The 19,744-nt window shown below is 41.4% G+C and overlaps 1 protein-coding gene across 4 annotated transcripts in view; it reads right to left on the reverse strand.

Moving 5' to 3' along the window:
- Positions 1-5,658: 5,658 nt before the first annotated feature.
- The window catches only part of LOC102227927 (SH3 and PX domain-containing protein 2A), a 94,907-nt gene continuing 80,821 nt past the window's right edge, over positions 5,659-19,744 (reverse strand). For 2 of the 4 annotated variants that reach the window (XM_023334351.1, XM_023334350.1), the window contains 7 exons: positions 17,860-17,943; positions 11,507-11,624; positions 10,516-10,916; positions 10,369-10,383; positions 9,910-9,959; positions 9,641-9,760; positions 5,659-8,610 (listed from right to left, as the gene is read on the reverse strand). In XM_023334351.1, the coding sequence (XP_023190119.1) occupies positions 6,598-8,610; positions 9,641-9,760; positions 9,910-9,959; positions 10,369-10,383; positions 10,516-10,916; positions 11,507-11,624; positions 17,860-17,943 (2,801 nt within the window). In that variant the 3' untranslated portion in view covers positions 5,659-6,597. The remainder of the gene's footprint in view (positions 8,611-9,640; positions 9,761-9,909; positions 9,960-10,368; positions 10,384-10,515; positions 10,917-11,506; positions 11,625-17,859; positions 17,944-19,744) is intronic. The other 2 variants (XM_023334352.1, XM_014476178.2) reach the window with 1 other exon arrangement.

Here is a 19,744-nt window from a genome sequence, read left to right on the forward strand (position 1 = left end):
AAACACTGTGGACTGTTAAACATTTTCTTTTGCACCTGGAATTCAATTCAGTCTATCTTCTTCACATCAACGTCTCTTGGGTTAAGAAAATTAGCTGGAATAACTTTAGAAATGGATTAAAGCTCATTTTTAGAGAGTCTTAACTCATTTATCTCAATTTCTGTCTCATCCTTGCACTGACATTTCTTATGTCGGGTCTGCACTGTCCTGCATCGTTCCTCCAACACGCCTGGATCTAATGAGTGGGAAATAGTGCAAATAAGCAGGAGACGAGTGAAAACAGCAAAGATAATACATTTAATATCGTTTATCTTTTGGGCAGATACAATGTAAACATGTAGAAGATACAAAACAAGAGAAAGACACTGAGACTCATCAAAATGAAGCTGGAGATAAGAAACGGCCCTGTTTTCAAAAGGGAAGGTCTCAGATCGGGAAACATCCGGACTTTCAGTCCTCGTGGCACGTCTTCTGAAAACAAGGAGCCAGCGAGGCTTTAACCCAACGCAGAGAAAGAAAACAGAGGAAACATGAAGGAGTAGCACCTCGTTTGGTCCAACTGAAGGCCTGCAGTTGTTTGTTAGCACGGCTGGTAAACTGGTTCTTTGTCGGGATTTACAGAGCAGGATTTCTGATCTGCAGGAACTTTCCAGTGGGAGTTTTTGGCACTCTGCGTTCCACAGCAGGGAGGAGATGAACTCTGTTCTCTGACTGATCAGGATGTCTGGGATACGCTCACAATCAACTTAACTTAAGATGAACCTTTGTCCTAATTAAACCGAGGCCTCAGATGAAAACAGCCACAGCAGCGAGCTTCATTCCTCAACACAGCCTCTTCCTCTTCCTCCTTCTTCTCGATCTCTTAAACTAAACCAGAAAGTAAATTAAAAACCTGCAGAATCGTCCTCAACCTTGACTTCCTAAACCTGTCCAACCAAACCTGCTCCTCTCACCACCAGCACTCCCTCCTTCCACAAACTTGGCTTCATTCCATGCAAAGAAACTTTCCACATCCACTTCAACACCTTCAGTTTTCCTTTGAACAAAACAAGAAAGGAGCAAAGCAAAGAAAGAGACCGGCTCACACCTATTGTTTCCCAAAAACCTCCTCAAACACTTCAGGGAGATGCGGAATCTGAAATTAAATCCGATTCAAACGCTGACCAACATGCTTTCACCAGCCATCTCCCTGCATCCTCCTTCACCTGAACATACCTGCTCTGAAACACACATCACATCAACATTCTCTGAGACAACCAGGACATTTCAAGGGGAAGAGGAAACTTAGCTGTGTGGAGGAAGTGTGACATTTCACCAAGCTGTTTTTAAATGAATAATAACCGACTGTTGGGACGTCCAGAGGGATCTGGACAGCAGAGCTGCAGGTGGATGGAAACCAACAGATCCTCATCAGGTCCACAAACTTTTCTGCGTAAATTTGTTTTTTTTTAAAAGTCGCTGCTGCTGAGAGACCCTCGGATAAAAAGTCTGTTCTGGAATGATGCTGAGAGTTAGACGAGCAGCTTAAAATTATTCCCAATTCTCCATTAATTCCACTTCAGACTGAAAGAATGTCAAAGAGGGAACCACAAGAGAGCTGCACAAAATGGGATTTTTGAAATTTTAGACAGTATAAAATGGAAACGTAACAATTTGCTAAAGAAAAGAAAAAGCAAACATTGAATTTTCCCAAATATTCAGAATGTGGTTCATAAAACCAATGCAACATGATGCTGACCTGTGTCAATATTTTAGTCTAACTTATTTATTATCTGTGGATCTTCCTGAAAACAATGGTGCATTTCGTACTGGGGACATCAGGATCCAGTCGGATCTGGGAATAATCCCGACGCGTCAACAGTGTTTCAGATGGAAGCTGTAATTCCACTGGAATATGTAAATAGTTTCTGGGAAAAACAACAAATCTAATAAACTGTTTATTTATGTGCAGTTTACGTATCCAGACACTAACGAACATTTTCCAGAACAGACACTGGAAAGACTGGTTGATTTACTGGGAAGCAAACCAACACAAGAGCAACTAAACAGAATAAAAACCCCACAGTTTCTCCAACTTTCAACTAAAACCCAGTTAAGCTGAGTGTGAGATGATCCCTAAATCTGCTTTTCAAAGGAAAAAGAGAAAATATCAAATTCTAACTATTCAAGTCTTCAGGGACGTTTAAGTTGATTTTTCCAAATTGGAAATCAGAAATTTTGACTACCAAATAACAACACTGGCAACAAAATGCAACTGAAACATTGTTCAGCTGGGTGTGACATAATACCCAAATTACAGTTTTTACTTTAATCTGCTGAGAAAAATCAAGGATTTCCCTTTTTCAGTGGCCTTATTCTACATAAACGTAGTTAATCCCAGAAAGAATACATTATTTTAACGTTTTTGAACTTTTATAGTGAAACTGCAGCTTTTCAGTGCAAATTAGAAGGAATTGATCTAAAATGATCATTTTTTTTCCAGCAAATTTAAACTTTTACCAGATTTAATCTTTAGACAAATTTAAATTAATGTTCATAGTTAAACTAAACTGACATGAATCTGCTGAACATTTTGCCAAATGTTCTCTTGTCCAAATTTCCAAAGTTTATTTTCTTTCCAGATGAAAACAGAAATCATATCTGATTTAGTTGTTTTTTTCCAAGTTTTTTTAAACTGTAAAGCTCTAAAGGTGAAAAATTAGACATCTTCAACATTCGCTCCAGAGCTCTGAGGATGGTTTCAAGCTTTTCATTTAACTCTCAGGAGCAGATTTATTCCTGGAATTTGACTTAAAGTACTCAAACTGAAGGTTTCTAGCCCCTAACGAGACGGAGAGCTGCGTGCGCTGACCTATAGCACGTCAGTGCGGCCTGCTGGGGGCTCTGCGCTGAGAAAAACATCAGATTTTTCTGTTTGGTGAACATCCAGGAAGATGATGGATGGAGCAGAAATGGGCTGGAGGAGGATTCGTCTCTCAGGTCTCTTGTTTATTGCCGAGACTCTCCGGCTGATGTCAGCGAGCGTGCCATCACCTACTCTTAAATGTCACCTTTACCGTGCGAACGGCGGCGAGGAGGTCTGACTGGGTCTGACAGCGAGGGAGGGGGGGAATGTCAGCAGAGACGCTCTGTGGGTTGAGAGGGAGGACGCGCTCCCGAGGGCGAGGAAAAACAACAACACACAAAAATCTCAAAACTCCAGTCAGGCACGAACGTGACAGCTCAAAGCGGGGCCACTGAGGGCCCCTGAAGACGGGGCCCATGGCTCTCCGCTGCCAGATGGATGTGATGTGACTCCGGAGCGGGTTTCAGTGGAGATCCTCCCGCTTTGGTCCGATGTGTTTCAGGGCCTCGGTTTGATCCAGGACGTCCATCCCCAGCACTTTTCCTTTTTCTTTTTTTACATCTGTGGCGCCGTTTCTGTCTATTGCACATATCCTCACGGGTACATTTCAACTTTTGACAAATTAAACACAGAAAGAAAAAGAAATTTAAAGCATAGTTAAATGCTGCACAGGCAAACGTAGATTTGGTACAGAAAGATTTCCTTGAACAAAGGTTCAGAGCAATCAAACGAAGAAGTATGCAGCCATAACATGAGCTGAAGTGATTCAACACATTTACATAATGCCGTCGTCAGAAAGGGACCAATCAGCATGCTCACTCTGGGTGCAGTAATGAAACATCAACGCTTGTTATCCTTTAAGTCAGCTGAATTCATCTGGGTTCGAGCCACAGAGGTAACAGCAACATTGCATCTGCATTCTGTCACTACAGCCACAAATCTTAATGGAAATGGATGAAAATGGAAGAAATTGCTTGGATAAAGTCAGACAATGTTCAACTTCCTGGCCTGCAAACAAAACTACCAAACTTTGTGTGGCAGAAGATTAAAGTACATCATCACGACTGTCATGTCGCTAGAGAGGTTGTAAGATTTCACACTAGGGGGGAAGTTCAGCAATACAATCACCCTAATGCTAGTGATCATTCAGACCAAAGCATGCCCATGTGTTAAAATGGCCTAGTCAAAGTCCAGGCCTAAATCCATCAGCAAATCTGTGACAAGACATGAAAAATGATCAAAGATGCTCTACTTCCAACCCGACTGATTTTAAAACTTATTGTAAGTGGAGTAAAATTAGATTTTCTAATTTTGTGGCATTAGAAGACCTTTGTCTTTAGTAGCAGGGGAGGAAGAACTGGACTTAGAGGAGATCGACACAGTAAGCCTGAGGAGCCGACCGTCTCCACACAATCCGGCTTCAAGGACTCGGAGCTTCTACACATGATGTTCCTGCCCTCTACTTCCTTCCACTTTACATTTATTCACCAAACTGTGTTGGTCTACAACATAAAAAAACAATAAAAAAACTGAGGTTTGTGGTTGTAATGAGACACAATGTAAAAAAAAATCATTTGTTAACTTGTCTTAGTATTATGTTTAAGGTGCCGTACCCCGGAAATCCCCTACTGGAGGGAATGCTTGTGTCTTGTTCTTTTCAGTTATGATCCATAACTAATGAAGGATGGAAGGAGGAAGGAGAACAAAATCAAGATCTTCACCTCCCAGCTCAGCTCAGCACAGCACAGCAGCCTGGAGCAGAGCTCTCACTTCCCTCTCCATCACTCATGAACAATCTCCAAGATACTTGAACTCTGATTGAGGCAGAGACCCAGATAATTATTTGATGAATAGATCCTTAGAAAGGGTGAATATGCTGATTGTTAAATCATAAAAACCTCATAATAAATATGCTTTTAAATCAGGCATTATGTAAAGACCAATAAAGATGAAGGAAGTGCTCGTGCTTTGCTAAAGTTGCAGCCCACAGCATAAAAAAATGCAAAAATAAATTACTGTCTGATACAAAATTAAATAGTAACAAATCAATTCAGTAAATTTAGCTGCACTATGATTGAAAAATAAAGTACAATTTCTGAGATACTCACTGACCAGCAGCGCATTTTTATTCTTGCACTGAGGTAGAAAATCTTGTAGTACCTCTCAACCTCCACACGAGGTCTCTGTTTCGCCAATTGTACCAAAACAGCTGACTTTCACATCAAGAGTTTGAGCTGTAAATTTAAATAAAAATGACAAAAAATTTAATAAGAAATGTGCTGAGTATTTACTGCATCTTTACATTAATGCACCACAAAACAAGTTTTAAAGTGCACTAATTTTCCAAAACAGAACCGCTTCGTTCCTCGTTATTGCCGTTGTGCAATCACAGAGCAAAGAAAATAATTTTATGGTTTCGTTAAAATAGACTCTGAGCAGTTTATGTACTCTGTTAGAGATTATGATACTGTCCAGCAGAAACATAATAAAATAAAATACACATAAAGCCTAAAGTGTGTCAGAAAATGTATTTCAGCTGTCTGGAACATCCGTTGATTACGAATCTGAAAGTTCAGCTATAACTCTGAATGTGACGTATCACAGGGTATTATTGATACTTTTGTCCATAATTGCACAGTTTTATTTGCAGGATATTGGGATACTTGTTGAATAAAAATTATTCAAAACATTAAAATTAGTTATTAAGACTCTATTGGACAGCATTAATAATATTATTTTTTTACATATTGTTTCCATTGTTCTTTAATTTTGTGAAAACATGTCAAGTTCTTCCAGGAACAGAAAAAGTTTTAAATATTTGTAATTAAAAGCCTGTTCATTTTTTTTTTACCATAAATAACAGGTAAAGTAGAAAATGTTTATTTTGCCAATGAAAAGCTGTTTCTATTTGGTGTGATCACATTTTGAAAGTGTCCCTGGGATTTATTTCACATGTTGCAGTGACAGCAGCTTTATGTTGCATACATGAAACAAAACACATATAGGAACAGATTTTTCTGGAGATAAAATCTTTGTAAGCTACTTGTTTTGTCTGGAATTTTGGTCTACAAGGCATACATTAAAAAACTAAATATCCAACTTCCAAATTTTTCCACGTCACTAAATACACGTTTGAATATCATTTCCACCTTTGAGGAATGTAAGCACCAGTTTAGGCCAACTTGTTTGTTCAGAGTTAGTTTGAACTTCAAACAGATGTTCCAAGACGGCAGAAATAATTCTCAGAGGAAGACTTGCATCAAAACGTGACAATGAAACAGACATGAAAAAAGAGAGATTTCATAGTCGTCTTCGTCAATCTGTCTGATCAGGAACTGGAATCAGGATGCTTGGAACTCTGAAGCGGTAATAGTAAAACTCTTGGTGGTGTTCGCAGGACTATGGCACTCTTGAAGAAAGATTTGGTTGATTTAAAGTTCTGCCATCAGGTGATCAAACACAAAAGGCACTTATTGGCCATCATAATCAGCAAAGCCAGTATCCTGCTTGGCTTCTGCAGAATCGAAACCTCTCCCTTAATATGTCAATGTTTTTCTCTGCCTTCCTGCTTCAGAGGTGTTCTGTTTTTTTCTCTCATTCTCTGAAAAATTTATTGTGTTCTTTCCTATTTCCTCCATCTTTTCATAAGTGTACATTATCAAGGACATATTGCTTAAGGGAGGTTGGGGGTAACATTCTTAGGGACTCACGGCCCACAGCTCTATGGAGACATCATATAAGGGGACTGGGTTTCATTTTTTCCGCTCCAGGTAATTAGACGGGACCCAGCCCTTGCGGGGAAGCAGGCTGTCCTGCACCTGGCAATACCACCATCCGTTGGGGTTTCTCTCCAGAACCTCTAGACATGTTCCTTCAGTGAAGCCCATAGTCTCCTCGTCGCCACGGTAGTCTGCGATGGACACGTACACATCCCTGCCGAGGTTATTGTGGATTAGCTGGCTCTTCTCGATGGGCTTGGGACGCACTGTGGACACTGGGATCCCGTTGCGCTGGCTCACTCTGCTCAAGGCATCAGGGACATTGGAGGTGCTGAAGGCGGTTCCTGAGCATCCCAGACCGGAGCGCTCAACTGGCCTCGTCTGGCTTTCGACAACAACGTGGGGTCGTACAGTACTGAAGGAGGCATTTCTGCGAACTCCGAGAGTGGCAGAACCAGAGCTGTAGTGGTCACTCCTGCCGAGGGACTCGTTTCTCCGTAAGGAACCAGTCATGTAGTGGGAATCCTTAGAGGTCTGTGATGTGGTCACAAAAACAGACTGGGGTCTGACCGCCACCTGCCGTACACCATTTCTCATCCGTACACCTCCGTTAACCAGTCCAGAGGGTTTGGAGAAGCCTCCGGGGGGCTTGGAAGGAATCGGAGGAGAATTTCCTCTCAATCCTTGGTGCTGCTGGGTCAGACCCTGAATGTTGATGTTATTCAGGGCTAAAACATGCTTCTCATTCTTCTCCAGGCTGTTAGACTTTTTCCCACTATTTCTTTGTCCATTTGACTCTAAAACACTTGGATCACCCACCTTCTTGACCGGTTCAAGATAATAAGAGGGAGCCCAGCCCTCCTCTGAGCCCCAGCGGACGTACCACCAACCGCTCTCCTGCTTCTCTAAAACCTCAACTTCCACTCCTGCCGGAAAACTGATTTCAGAGTCCTGGACCTTCTTGTAGACATCGACAGAGCGGTACAAGGTAGGGCCTTCCACATCTGAGTCCCCTCGGCTCCCCTTAGAGTATACAGAAGACAGATCGGACGTACTGCGTGAACACATGGAACCCTCTGAGGAGATAACAGAAGCTGTCTCCGAGTCATCCCCGCGAGTCGGTTTGAGGATATGTCGATATTGACTGGCAGGCCTCAGCTGCCGTCTCAGAGAGCTGATGTCCATTCTCTCAGGGCTCTGGGGTTCTGATTTGGTCAGGAGGGGTTTAGGTCTGACAGACGGCTTGGGTCTGGTGGAAGGGCTCTGACCGATTCCTGGTTCAATATCCCGCTTAAGGGCGGGATTTTTCTTTGGACCTCTGACTAGTTCGTCTGATGAAGAGTGAGGGCTGCTGTCCTGAGACCTCATGTCTACATGTCTGCCAAGTGTCTGGCTTCTTCTGCTCATCTCTGGTGTCATCGTTTTCCTGGTTAGACCAGCTAAAGGGGAAGATCCAGAAGGTTTCCTTGGGACTGTTGAGGAATGGTAGCTCCTTGGAGAGCTGGGTTCACTGGAACCTTTAACTCTGGTTCCTTCAACGCCACTGCTCAGTCTGAAGCCATCATTCTCATAGATACACTCCTCCTTACTGACCTCTTCAACAGATCTGAACGAGGTTCTTCGATGAGCGAAAACTGGGGAAGCTTTGCAGACCGGAGGTGAAGCTTTATTTGATGGAGGGGAGCTGTGGTACTTTTCAGAGACAACATTGCTGGTCTTCACCTCTTGGGAGCGCTCGTTCTTCAGAAACTCACTGTCAGATTCGCCCTCGCATCCGATTGCGGGAATATCATACTCCGGTTCCTCATACACTGGCCTGCTGGGCTGCTCCGTGGCTTTGGAGGAAGGGTTGAGAGGCTGGGGGGCGTCCTCTGAGTCTTGTTTTTTGATCGGGGGAGCCGGTGGAGGGACTTTGGGGCGGGTGAGAGTGCTGCTCCGTCTGCTGAGGTTGGGCTTCTTGCGCTTGTCGATGTAGGAGCAGGGGGCCCAGCCTTCCATCTCCCCAATCTGCACGTACCACCAACCTCCTGGGTTCTTCTCTATCACCTACACAAGAAACAAACCCATGTTAGTACAGTCAAAGTCACATGCAATTAATTTTGCTTTGAATTAAATTAAATAGTTTTCAGGTTTGTAAATATTGACTCCTCATGCAACTTACAAAAATTTGGAGGTATTCAACCAGTCGATGCGACAGTTCATGAGATCAACGTGTAGGGACGGGACAAAAGGTGTGCACCCCTCGCCCAAGTTTAATGTATCAACTATAAACCTAGCTTCATTATGCATTGATACTCACAGTGGAAACAATCTTAAAGCGACAGCAGACACTAACATCTAGCTCTTCTTTCTCCCCACTCTTGGGGGTTCAACCATTCAGCCCCAAAAATAAAATAAAGATGCTCCTGCATTGGCTTCTTTCCAATAGTATATGAAGTAACATTGTGTCTGGTATCTCAGTTTCCTAAGCTGCATTTTCTTTAGAATATTTTAGATATGCTCTAGGAAAACATCTGTGAATTGGCACACTTTTCGCAAATAATTTGGAGTTTTGTTCCAAAGAAAAACCTGTGAATACCAAACTGCAAATTGGTTGGGATTCACTATATTGCAATAGAAGACACTGATTCTTTACAAAGTCTATTTTAGTTTATTTAGTCTTATAATATTTGACATTTTAAATACATTTTATTTCTAAATTCAAATATAGGGGCCTTATTTTTTTATTTTTTTAAGAGAGGACATTTTGGAAGAAAAAGCATTTAGAAAATGTATTAATCAAAATACTGATTGGTAGAATAATAAAAAACGGTTAGTGTACGACACTAATATGCTGTTAAATGCTAATAAATTTCTTCCACAAATGGCTCCCCTGATGTTTAATGTCTTGTTTATAATCACGAGTCCCTCATGAAGCCCCCCGAAGGGATCTCCCACAGAGTCTTTATCTTTCCGCCCAGAGGAAACTCTCCACATGATCTCATTAAAACGTGTCTCAAGGTCGCACTCCGCTGACATACATATGCGATCAGCCTGCTCTCATCTCTGCAGCAACACTCTGCATCTGTCCTCTTACATCAGCCTTTTGTCCTCCACGGAAACTGATGCCATCGGAGATGGAGGACTGGAAATCTGCTATGGTGTAATACTCTGCTTCCACAGCAGGGGGCTCTGGTGGCTTTGGTAACTGGAGACCCTAAAAAGGAAGGTAAAGAAGATGGATTCATGCAACCATTTTTTATAAATAATGTAACACGTATAAAATCAATATATTTTACAGTTAAGGGGAAAATGACGACTCATAATGTTTTTTTTTATTAGCAGGGAGTTTGTGATTTGTCTCACCAAGTTGGTTTCTCTTCTTGGGGGAGGTTTCTGCCTCAGATTTGGAGACCCTGACAAACACAATAAATCTCCTCAGTCTGGTCAGAGTAACAGAGCAGCAATAAAATCTGGTAAACAGAAACTTCACGCAATGTTTAGTTTGTGAGAGAAAACAAAATCCACAAAAAGTCTGAAAATCCAGACTTAGATCTACAAGCTACGATGGAGCATTAGGGCCATACTAAGAAAAAAATGAAATTACTAGAATAAAGTCATATTATTAGAAGAATAAACTCATACGACAGTACAGTCATAGTATTACCAGAATAAAATTGTAATATTATGATTCTCGAGATTTTATGACCTTATGCCCATAATCTTTTTAATTTTTTCCCCTAATACTCCATCATACCAAGCAGGTTAGCGTAGCAAATATAATTTATTTCATAATCATCATCACACACCACCAGTCAGACTTACCTACAGCTTCAAAGCCTACACACACACAAAGACATTTTTTACCTTCTCATACACAAACTACTTCATCATTTTACAGCAGGTGATTCTCTGCTTTTGTCTCTGGTGTAAAAAGTTAAATAAGCTTCAAAGTTCAGAACATATCCTCACCAATTTCCACTCTGTGTGGAGCCACTCGTGCCACAGCTGGAGACCCGGGCTCCCCTCTGACTTTCTCACTCAGGGCAGAACTGGCGGCTATCCCCAGGCAGGGGCTGTTGGTGTCACGGCCGGCGCTCAGCCTCCTGCCCGTCTCGGCGTTGATTTCTGAGTTATAGGGCATGGGCAGGCTGATCTCGCTCTTGGTGATGTGGCGCTCTGGCGTGTTGCTTCCCTCTCCGTCTGTCTGGATGTCCTTCTCGCTGACCGACTTCTTCTGCAGCAGGTTGCTGATCTCCATGATGTTTCCGATGATCTCCACGGGGCCCGTTAGGGTTTTCTTACGAGGCGAGAAGTCATCTTTTAGTTTCTTCAAGTAGGAGGCCGGTGCCCACCCCTCCTTTCCTAAATATCTTTTGGTGAAACAGACAAAGAAAAATCTTTTACTGTCTTGTCTTGATCATTTTCTCTCTGTCTGATCTCTACATGCATCTTTCCCAGATTAAACCAAGCACAATGCTTTTCACAGGTATTAGAACTCCAAAGAGTTGCTATAAAATGTACAAAAATAAAACTATTTAGCAACACATCCTATATTTTTAAATTGCTATGTTCTCCTACTACTCTAACTGTATGTTCGCTCAGCTTTTTTCTCATGTTTTTTTGATCATGTTATCTGGGGTTCTGATTAGTGGTTCTTCCCTCGAATGGAGCATAAGCTGCAATAATTCTGCCAACCATTCTTTTTCTTCTGCTATTAACCTTTTACTTTTCTTCTGCACAGAAAGTACTCTGTGTTTTTTGTGCGTATGCTGCATTTTCTCCAATCCCCAGTCGGTTGTGGCAGACAGTCGCTCAGACAGTCGCTCATACTGAACCCAGTTCTGGTTCTGCTGGAGGTTCCTTTCTGTTCAAGTGGAGTTTTTCCTCTACACTGTTGCTACATGCATGCTTGGTCTGAGGGATTGTTGTAAGGTCTATGGCACAATTCTGGTTGACTAACCTGATGTACCACCAGCCCTCCAGGTTCTTCTGGATTACCTCCACGGTGACCCCTTTCTCAAAGCTCACTTCATCCGCGCCTTGGCTGGTGTACGGCTGGATCGTCAAATATTTCTCCTCTATTGAAAAAGAAGGGTGAACAGTCAAAACAAGAGCAAGAAGTTTCTTTTTGGATGAGAAATGGTACATGGGACCCTTATTAAAAGCTCCTTCCTCTGGGTAAATTGTCATTTCTTGCAGCTGAGGTAAGCTCTTTGGACATTGGTGAAGCCTTCATCTCTGGAGAGATGGTTATTCCTCTTCAATTTGTGACTTCTCTCACAGAATAAAAGATATTTGAGCTACAATCTGTCTTGACTGGTCCCTATTTGACCATTACTCCTCTCTCACACTCTGTTATCCCTCGAAGACCCTGTAAGGGAAGGAAATCCCTCCATGGGTTCAATTTATAAACTTCTGTTCATATTTGTTTTGGCCGAGGTACTGCATGTTTAGACAACTATTTCTTCTGGTTTTGGATGCTGTGCAGCTGCAAGGATTTTTGCTCTTACCTTTATACTTTTGGACAACTGTTTTCATGAGTGGTGGTTTTTGATATGGGCGACATAGGCAACCCAGGGCGGCTTCTATAGAGGTAAATTATCTGCAATATTCAGGTCATTGTATTCAATTCACTCCATCATGTAACTGACAGATTTGGATGTGATTTGGTCCAGATGCAGACCTGTGGTGACTATGGGAAGGATTGTTTTTTGCAAAATGTTGATCTAGAAGAACCTGAGGGCACCATGAGTCTGATGTGTCAGAGTCATGGTGAGCGTCTAAACTTTTGCATGCCTTTAAGTCTGCCCTGGTATAAGGGGAAAAGCTCTTTATGACATAGTTTTATTAGGTTAGGTTAAATTATTTATACCCAGAGGTATAAATTGTTTTGTAGCTATAAATCATGTGGTGTGAATTCAGGCAAAGGTGTAAAAATGATCAAATCAACTCAGCAGGAGGAGGAAGGTATGGGTGAGTTTCTGTGCTAGCTTTTTCCAAATTATGCACACTGTGTTGTCTATGAGTCATAACTGTGTCCTGCATCCACTGACACATTAGCTTGACTTGAACAAGAAGAAGCTTAGGCTATATTAAAAAAACAACTTGGAAAACGATCGCAGTACATTGTCGCATCGCTCACTTCCAACGCCCATCATGGCACCCAACGTTCGGCTGGGTGAATCTGGCTCTAGTGTACAGCTGTTGGAGTGATTGGTAAGATGAGAAAATGCTTTACAAATTCAGTCCATGAACTACTGTCGCTAAAGATTGTTCTAAGCATGCCAGATCCTACCAAATCAAATCATTTTTTCACTCCTCTCTGATCCAGGTCTATGGATGTCCAAAGCAAATCATTCCTCCTTCTAATCCATTCCTGATGTTTATGCTTTTCCTAAACCTTTATTAAAGGAGCTAATTGTTTTTGCAGACCCAATGCCACCAATGAAGCAAAAATGAAAAGTCTTTTATGCCATTAAAAGGTTCAACCATTCAGTAGGTTCAAATAACTGAAAGTCCAGCAAGATTAGTTTGAGCAGCAGTGAAGCGTTAGCTGAACTGGTACCCAGTTGAGTTTAGGTCTCCAAAAAGGTTTAATGGGCTCATTCTCTGGTGGCGACAGTTAGCCTGGTGACTCATTTCAGAGGCTCTACGGAGGCTGAGGTTGATGTGATTAAAACCAGTCTCCTGATTGGGCTGTGGCCCACTTTAGCACTTTTCCATAAGCTCATTCCTGGGCCAAGCCTCGGAGTTCTGGGAGACACATCTGGTGAGGTAAGAGTCCTGCACAGCAGCCTGAAGAACTGCTGAGGTGAATCAGATTAGAAAGACACAGGGAACGATTAGATGTTGTGCAGATCTAAAATAAGTTTTCATGAGACCTTCAGAAAGTCATGACAACTACTGACTGAAAATTATTGATCATTGCTATTAAGTCTGACAGCAACTTAGCAAACTTCCACACAGAAGTAGACTAAATTTAAGATTTTCTGATATGTATTAATGAATTATACATCTCTTTATAAAATCAGCAGGTTTTGTGGATAATGTTAAAAATAACACCTGATTCTCACATCTGATTTTCTGATTTCCAAGTAAAACACAGAGAGCCTAGTTTAATCTGCTGCTTTTAAAGCCGTAAGGATTCAAGGGGGAGAGCTCTACTTTGAGCTGAGAAGCATTTCATGTGTGATGGAGAAAGATTTGAGATTTCTCTGACTGTGCTGAGCTCTGGCCACCCAATACGCAGCTGCTGGCACGATCCCGGAGCAAGTTGTTGTTGGCCGAGAGATGAGGATGCAAATGAGGTTGTTTACTTTAAGCCCAAACTCTGTGGAAGGATGGGGGCCACAGGAGAAGCTGCAGCAACTCTCCAGGCCTTTTTTCTTACTGTTTGCAACCAATGTGTTGCAAACACTTCAAAATTAGATGAGTAAGAAGCGGTCCACATAGAACGGTTTGTTGAAAAGGATAATGTTATCATAACGTCTCAGAAAAAGACTCTGATCATGCAGACTGCCTAACAACAGGATTCAAATTGTCTAAATATTCCTACATTTTGTCACAATACAAAATTACCATGTTTACAAATAAAAATCTGAAAACTATCTCCATGCATTCATATTCTGCCCTGCTGAGTCAACATTTTGCCGAAGTCCCTTTCACTGCAGGTTTGGGGCATGTCTGGCTCCATCGTTGCCAGAACCGGTTCCCCGGGGAGGTCTAGGCCAGTTTTAATGGAGCAAGAGCAAATTTCCCTTGGCCAGTGTGAGCTTTCTATTTTCCTGCTGCTCTGCTTTTGCTTTTGGTTTGACTTTTTACTCTCTGATGCTGATTACAAACTGTATCTGAGATGGTTGTGACAGAGAAATCAGCTCTAGTTTAGTCAGATTGGATGGGTAGCATCTCTAAACTATAGTGAGAACGTATAATCTCACCATAGGTTCTCAATTGGATCTGTGTCTGGACTTTGACTGAACCATTCAAATGGTGCATTCATACCAGTCCTGTTTAGACTGCTTTAACCAAACTCTAGTTCATTTGCCGGTTCTTTTGAGGTGCGATTGCATAATCAAACTCTGAGGCGGATCAAAACAGCGAACTCTGATCCATTTAAATACTGCGGTCTCAGCTCGGTTGAAGTGAACTTTGGAACTTTGAGGAAAAACATTTTCTCTGTTGTGTGAAAACAACATTCTCCATGGTCTTCTTCCACATGAGTGTTTGTTCGGCACATTTGCAAAAAACAAAAGGAAAATCTTACAACCGCTAAAATCTGAAGCCACTCCATTTTTATTTACATTTCTTGAAGTATAAAGTTGTGTTCAGTGTTTTCTTCTGAGGTTTTTGCATCATATCCTTCAGTGGTTCTTGGTGCAGCGCCACCACAGGCAAGGAGGTGAACATGTTGCACAAAGGGTTTGGTTGGTTTGACAGTGCAGTGTGTCAAGAAAATCCGAGCTCATCCCACTTCCCCATGCTGGAGATTTTAGTTTAACAGTAATAATAAATAAAGTTATCTTTAAAATGAATCACTCAAGTGACATCTAGGCCCAACAGTAGACTTAAGTGTCAATAAAATAAATCTGGTTGTGTGTGTTGTTTTTGTCTCATGCAAACTTTGCTTTAATTCTACTTTTTTCTATCTAATCATAAGAAATCATAGTCAGTCAGAAAGAGTCATTAAACAGGAAAAGCAGGTTTCCTGGAAAAAGAGGAAGTAAGTTCCAGCCTGCAGATTTATAAAAAATAGCTGAGACTATTCCTTATTTTAAATCATGAAAGTTTAAAGAATGAAATCTAAACATTTTGGTAATTTGATAAGATTCAAAGTAAAATACTTATATTAATATTGGTTTACTTGTAATAATATTTACACGAACATTTGTGGGAACACTTACAAGAAAAACAAGTAACTGTAACTTTAGTATTAAATAATTAGAATCATGGATTATTCTTGGTTTCTTTTCAGAAAAACATCTGTAATAACTCACATTAAGATTATAATAAGTATAATTAATAAGTTATGGTTATAAAATTATAAATGAATGCTAAATCAGAGAAGCTAAAGAAAATAAATGTGATATAAATGTGATTTTGACATTGAACTTGAAATGGTGTAAAAGGTGTAACTGCAATTAAACATCACTGATATGTTGGAGGTAGAGAGTAGGTGAAAGGTGAAAGGCAAGGAACTAACAGGAGAGCAGAGATGATCAACGCCTTATTTAGAGAGTAGGTGAAAGGTTGTGCAGGCAATGGACAGGAGGTTGAGCAACTCTGAGACATTAGCACAGACATCAGGACATAATGTCTGTAAGACAGTGATGGATATGAGATCATCTGTCTGAGCAGTCAGCCAATGAAACAAGCCCAGCAACAGTGCTAGCCAAAGAAACCCTATAAAAGGTGAGTGCAAAAGAGGAACCGTTCGTTGGATCCTCCGGGCAGCTTCGAGCCAAGATCGAGATGGACAAAGAACTCTGCAGCTGAAGAAGAGCCGGGGCCACGGAGCCGAAGACTGTCCGGCCATGGGGACCAACCCGTCAGCCCTACAACCTGTGGCTTCAAATCGCACTTCTCTCATCGGCTGGGTTCAGACCCCAAAGACAAAGATGAAGACAAAGGCAAAGACAAAGAAGAAGAACTGGTGCCTTCCTTCCTGCCAGCACCAAGTCCTGTGTGACCTCACCATCCATGCGGAGAAGAAGCCCATCAGACCTACAGAGATTCCTGCCTTCGCCGATCAACATCTTCCTCCTGCTGCAACACCTTCTTCATCATCAGACCTGCGGAGATCCTGGCCTTCATTGATCGGCGTCTTCCTCCTGCTGCAGCACCTTCTTCGTCGTCGTGCCAGGTCTGGGGTTCGAGGCGCCAGGCTCCGTCCGTCTCTCTCAAAGGTTCCCTTTTTTAGTTCTCAGTGTCAGCAGTAGGGAAAGATAGACTAGATGACTGATTTTACTTATTTGATTATTTCTGCTACTGAATTAAGCTGTACTGACCCTTGCAAAAATGCCTTACTAATAAAATATTTAGCATAAAGAAAATCTAAAAGATGTTGTGGACATTCAGTTAATGAGTCACCTTAAAGTTCTTTGATGGTTGTAAAATAGCTATGATGTTTGATTCTGGAGAGGAAGAGGTGGAAAATGTTTTATAGGTTGCTGGTAGCCCAAATGTAAAACAACATCCTTGGGACTCGCCCGAGTCACTAAAACCTACCTGGTTCAATAACAAATGCAAGTTGTAAAATAGAGAACGAGCGACCGTTAACAGGTGTGCTCTGTGAAACTAGTTGGCTGTAGGCTGCTCAGTCTGGCTAATTCACAGGGGGAAGAAGGGTGAGACACCTGGATGTTGGCCGTCAGAAACCAGGCGAATCGTTTCTCGAAACCAGTTTAAACAGAGTTTACTTCAGTTCTGGACAGGGTAAATCCCAGCAGATTTAGGAAACTCAATTAACCCATTAGAAGGAGAGCTGGTAGCACATCTCCCCTCTCAGAAGAGGAAGCAGAGAGTGAGAGAGTAGAGACAGAAAGGAGGGGGGGGGTGTTGCGCAACAACAAGTGTGAAAGCAAACAGATGAAGATATGACAAATGCTGCAGTTTTGGTCCCCAATCAAACAGAGTCTACCAAACTATCAGGTGTGTAAACACACCTGGCTTGTTCTGCCAGAAGGCGAATTCTTAGATTTGGATGTACACAATCTGGACTCTAAGAGGTTTTTGTAGAAACTTTAAGACTTCAAAGATTTTGAAACTTACTGGGCAAAAATTAAAAAAGTTCACAGATCATAATGTTTAAACTAGAGGAAGTGTGTGACATTTGTTGAAATTGAAAAGTTTCTGAATATTTTACAGTGTCAAAATCAAAACTTCATGACATCACCTGCTTCACTCTGAATAATAATGACAATGTGTACAACCTAAAAATATATAAAACTTTAAATGCCATAATGTGAAAGCTGTCAAAGGTACCAAAACACGAACTCAGTCTGGGAAAGCTAAATATTCAATTAAATGTTTAAACATTTTAAACAATGTTTATGCAGTGAAGTAGTTAGAAGATTTACAAAAGGTGCAGCAAATTTCACTACTTTCTTTAGCAAACACTTTTACACATTTATGCAAATTCAATAAAATTCTTATCTGATTGAGTCATATATTGATGGTATGATTCATGAGACCAATATGGATCTCCAGGTGAATATGTAGGAGATATGCAGGACACTGTTGCCTCCATGTGACACAGAAGTCGTTCGATGTTGTTTGATGCAGGTTTTTATGTGAGGATTGTGTCTGTCTGTTCACCTCTGCTCTGCTGGCGGTTAACTATACCACCGAGGGTCCAGCGGCGGTCCAGCCTCTTCAGGTGAGCCTTTCTTCTCTTAGTAACTGATGATGAGCAGCAGCAGCAACCAAAAGACAAGAAAATAAAAGGAACAAAGTAAATAACTGGTTAGTGCAAGAAGCTTGTTTTGGCAAAGTGAAGAAAGAAAGTTTTGTTAGGAATTGAAAAAATTGATTTAAGCATAAAAGTGAAGGATTACAGGGCGGGAATTTCTTTCTTCATCTAGGAGGAACTTTAACAAACCATTAGTTATTCCGTGGTCTTCAGAAGCCACTTTTATGTATTTTGTATTTCCAGTGGTGGGTGCAGCTAACGCTAGATCACTAATCATAAACATTAATTTCATTAATGGTTAAGTGCTACATCAAGTCAGAGAACATGACAGGAAACGGAACTGCTGCATAAACAGCCTTCATAACCTTCAATATAAGAGCATGAACACAAATGTTTAACTACTTGAAGAGTTCTTAAAAGTCCATAACCAAAACTTCAACAAAGATGACAAAGGTTTACAAAATAGGTAAATAAATTTGCGCTTTATAATTTATCTGGAAAAATGAATTTAGTGGAAGCAAAGTGCACTAAATGTTTTCAAAGTTAGCAAAAGCCCTAAAGCGCTAGACAAAAAAAAGGCTCATTAGCAGACTAGCGGATGTGTGCCCACCATTGTTAATTATTTCGTTTTGAACATTTCACAATGATCATTGGTAATAATGAACATAAGAGAAATGTACTGGACTTGCTTCCAATCTGGCTCCTCTCTGAGGTCAATTTACCAAGAGATGTGACTTGGTAGTGCATCATTGACCTGATGCACTACCAATAAGGTGAGGAAACCCTGGACCTCGCAACCCATGGATGAGGCATATTCAAACCAGTCCAAACTGTTTCTCAGACTTCAAATAAGCCTTTTGTTCCTGAGAGGAGGCTGGATGAACTAAAAGACGAAGCCACATCGGGTGTTTGTCTTCTGCACCAATGCAACTTGAAGGGGAAATAAGTAGCAGAGCTAAAATTTGATGCTCCAGATTTACTGATCCATCCACATTTCAACTCAGACACATTGTCAGGAGATGTGAATCAACACATCTCATGACAATTAATGAAGTGGTATTTCTAACTAACTGAGCCATGAACTCTTGAACTTTCTCACAATCCATTAGTTCAGAGTCTGTATGATCCATCAGAAGTTATTAATCTGAGGGCATATGGAGAGCAAACATCAGTGAAAAGAAGAGCAGGCAGAGAAAACTCGTCTTTTATCTGTCTTTGTGCTGTGGAAATCTAATTCCTTCTTTGTCTCTCAGCGTCTCATCTTCTGCTCTCTCTTATCTCCCAAATGTTCCTCTTTCTCAGTATCCCTCTTCTTCTTTTATCTGTCTCTGGTACTTGTCATCTCCTCTCTCTTCTGGTCCCTCTCTGACTCAGCAGCAATCCTGCTGAGCTCCACCTTGCTCCTGTTGACCTCCTAATTGAAATATCAGCTCAGGCACAGAGAGGAAATGTTATTTCGGGGTAATTTTAGTGGAGCTGTGCCTGTCGGTTTCTATCCAGTGAGCCGGGCCGTCAGCAGAATTAGGTTATGGACCACATGGAGATAATAAGATGTAAGGGGCAACAGTAATGTGAGGGAGGAAGATCAGAAATGAGAAGTGACGATGTGTGCAAACAGAGGAGCAGTACGAATGGAGGCACTGCCGGGATAAGATGGAGCAGAGCATCGATTCAGCTCAACGTCATTCTAGGCTCTGATAGCAGTAGCTTTGATGAGGCTTTGCATCAACTTTCAATTTCCATGATCATATTTTCTGTCAATCAGATTATTACTGGAACTTAAATCCAAAG

This window comes from Xiphophorus maculatus, chromosome 5, assembly GCF_002775205.1.
Source record: "Xiphophorus maculatus strain JP 163 A chromosome 5, X_maculatus-5.0-male, whole genome shotgun sequence".
Taxonomy (NCBI): Eukaryota; Metazoa; Chordata; class Actinopteri; order Cyprinodontiformes; family Poeciliidae; genus Xiphophorus; species Xiphophorus maculatus.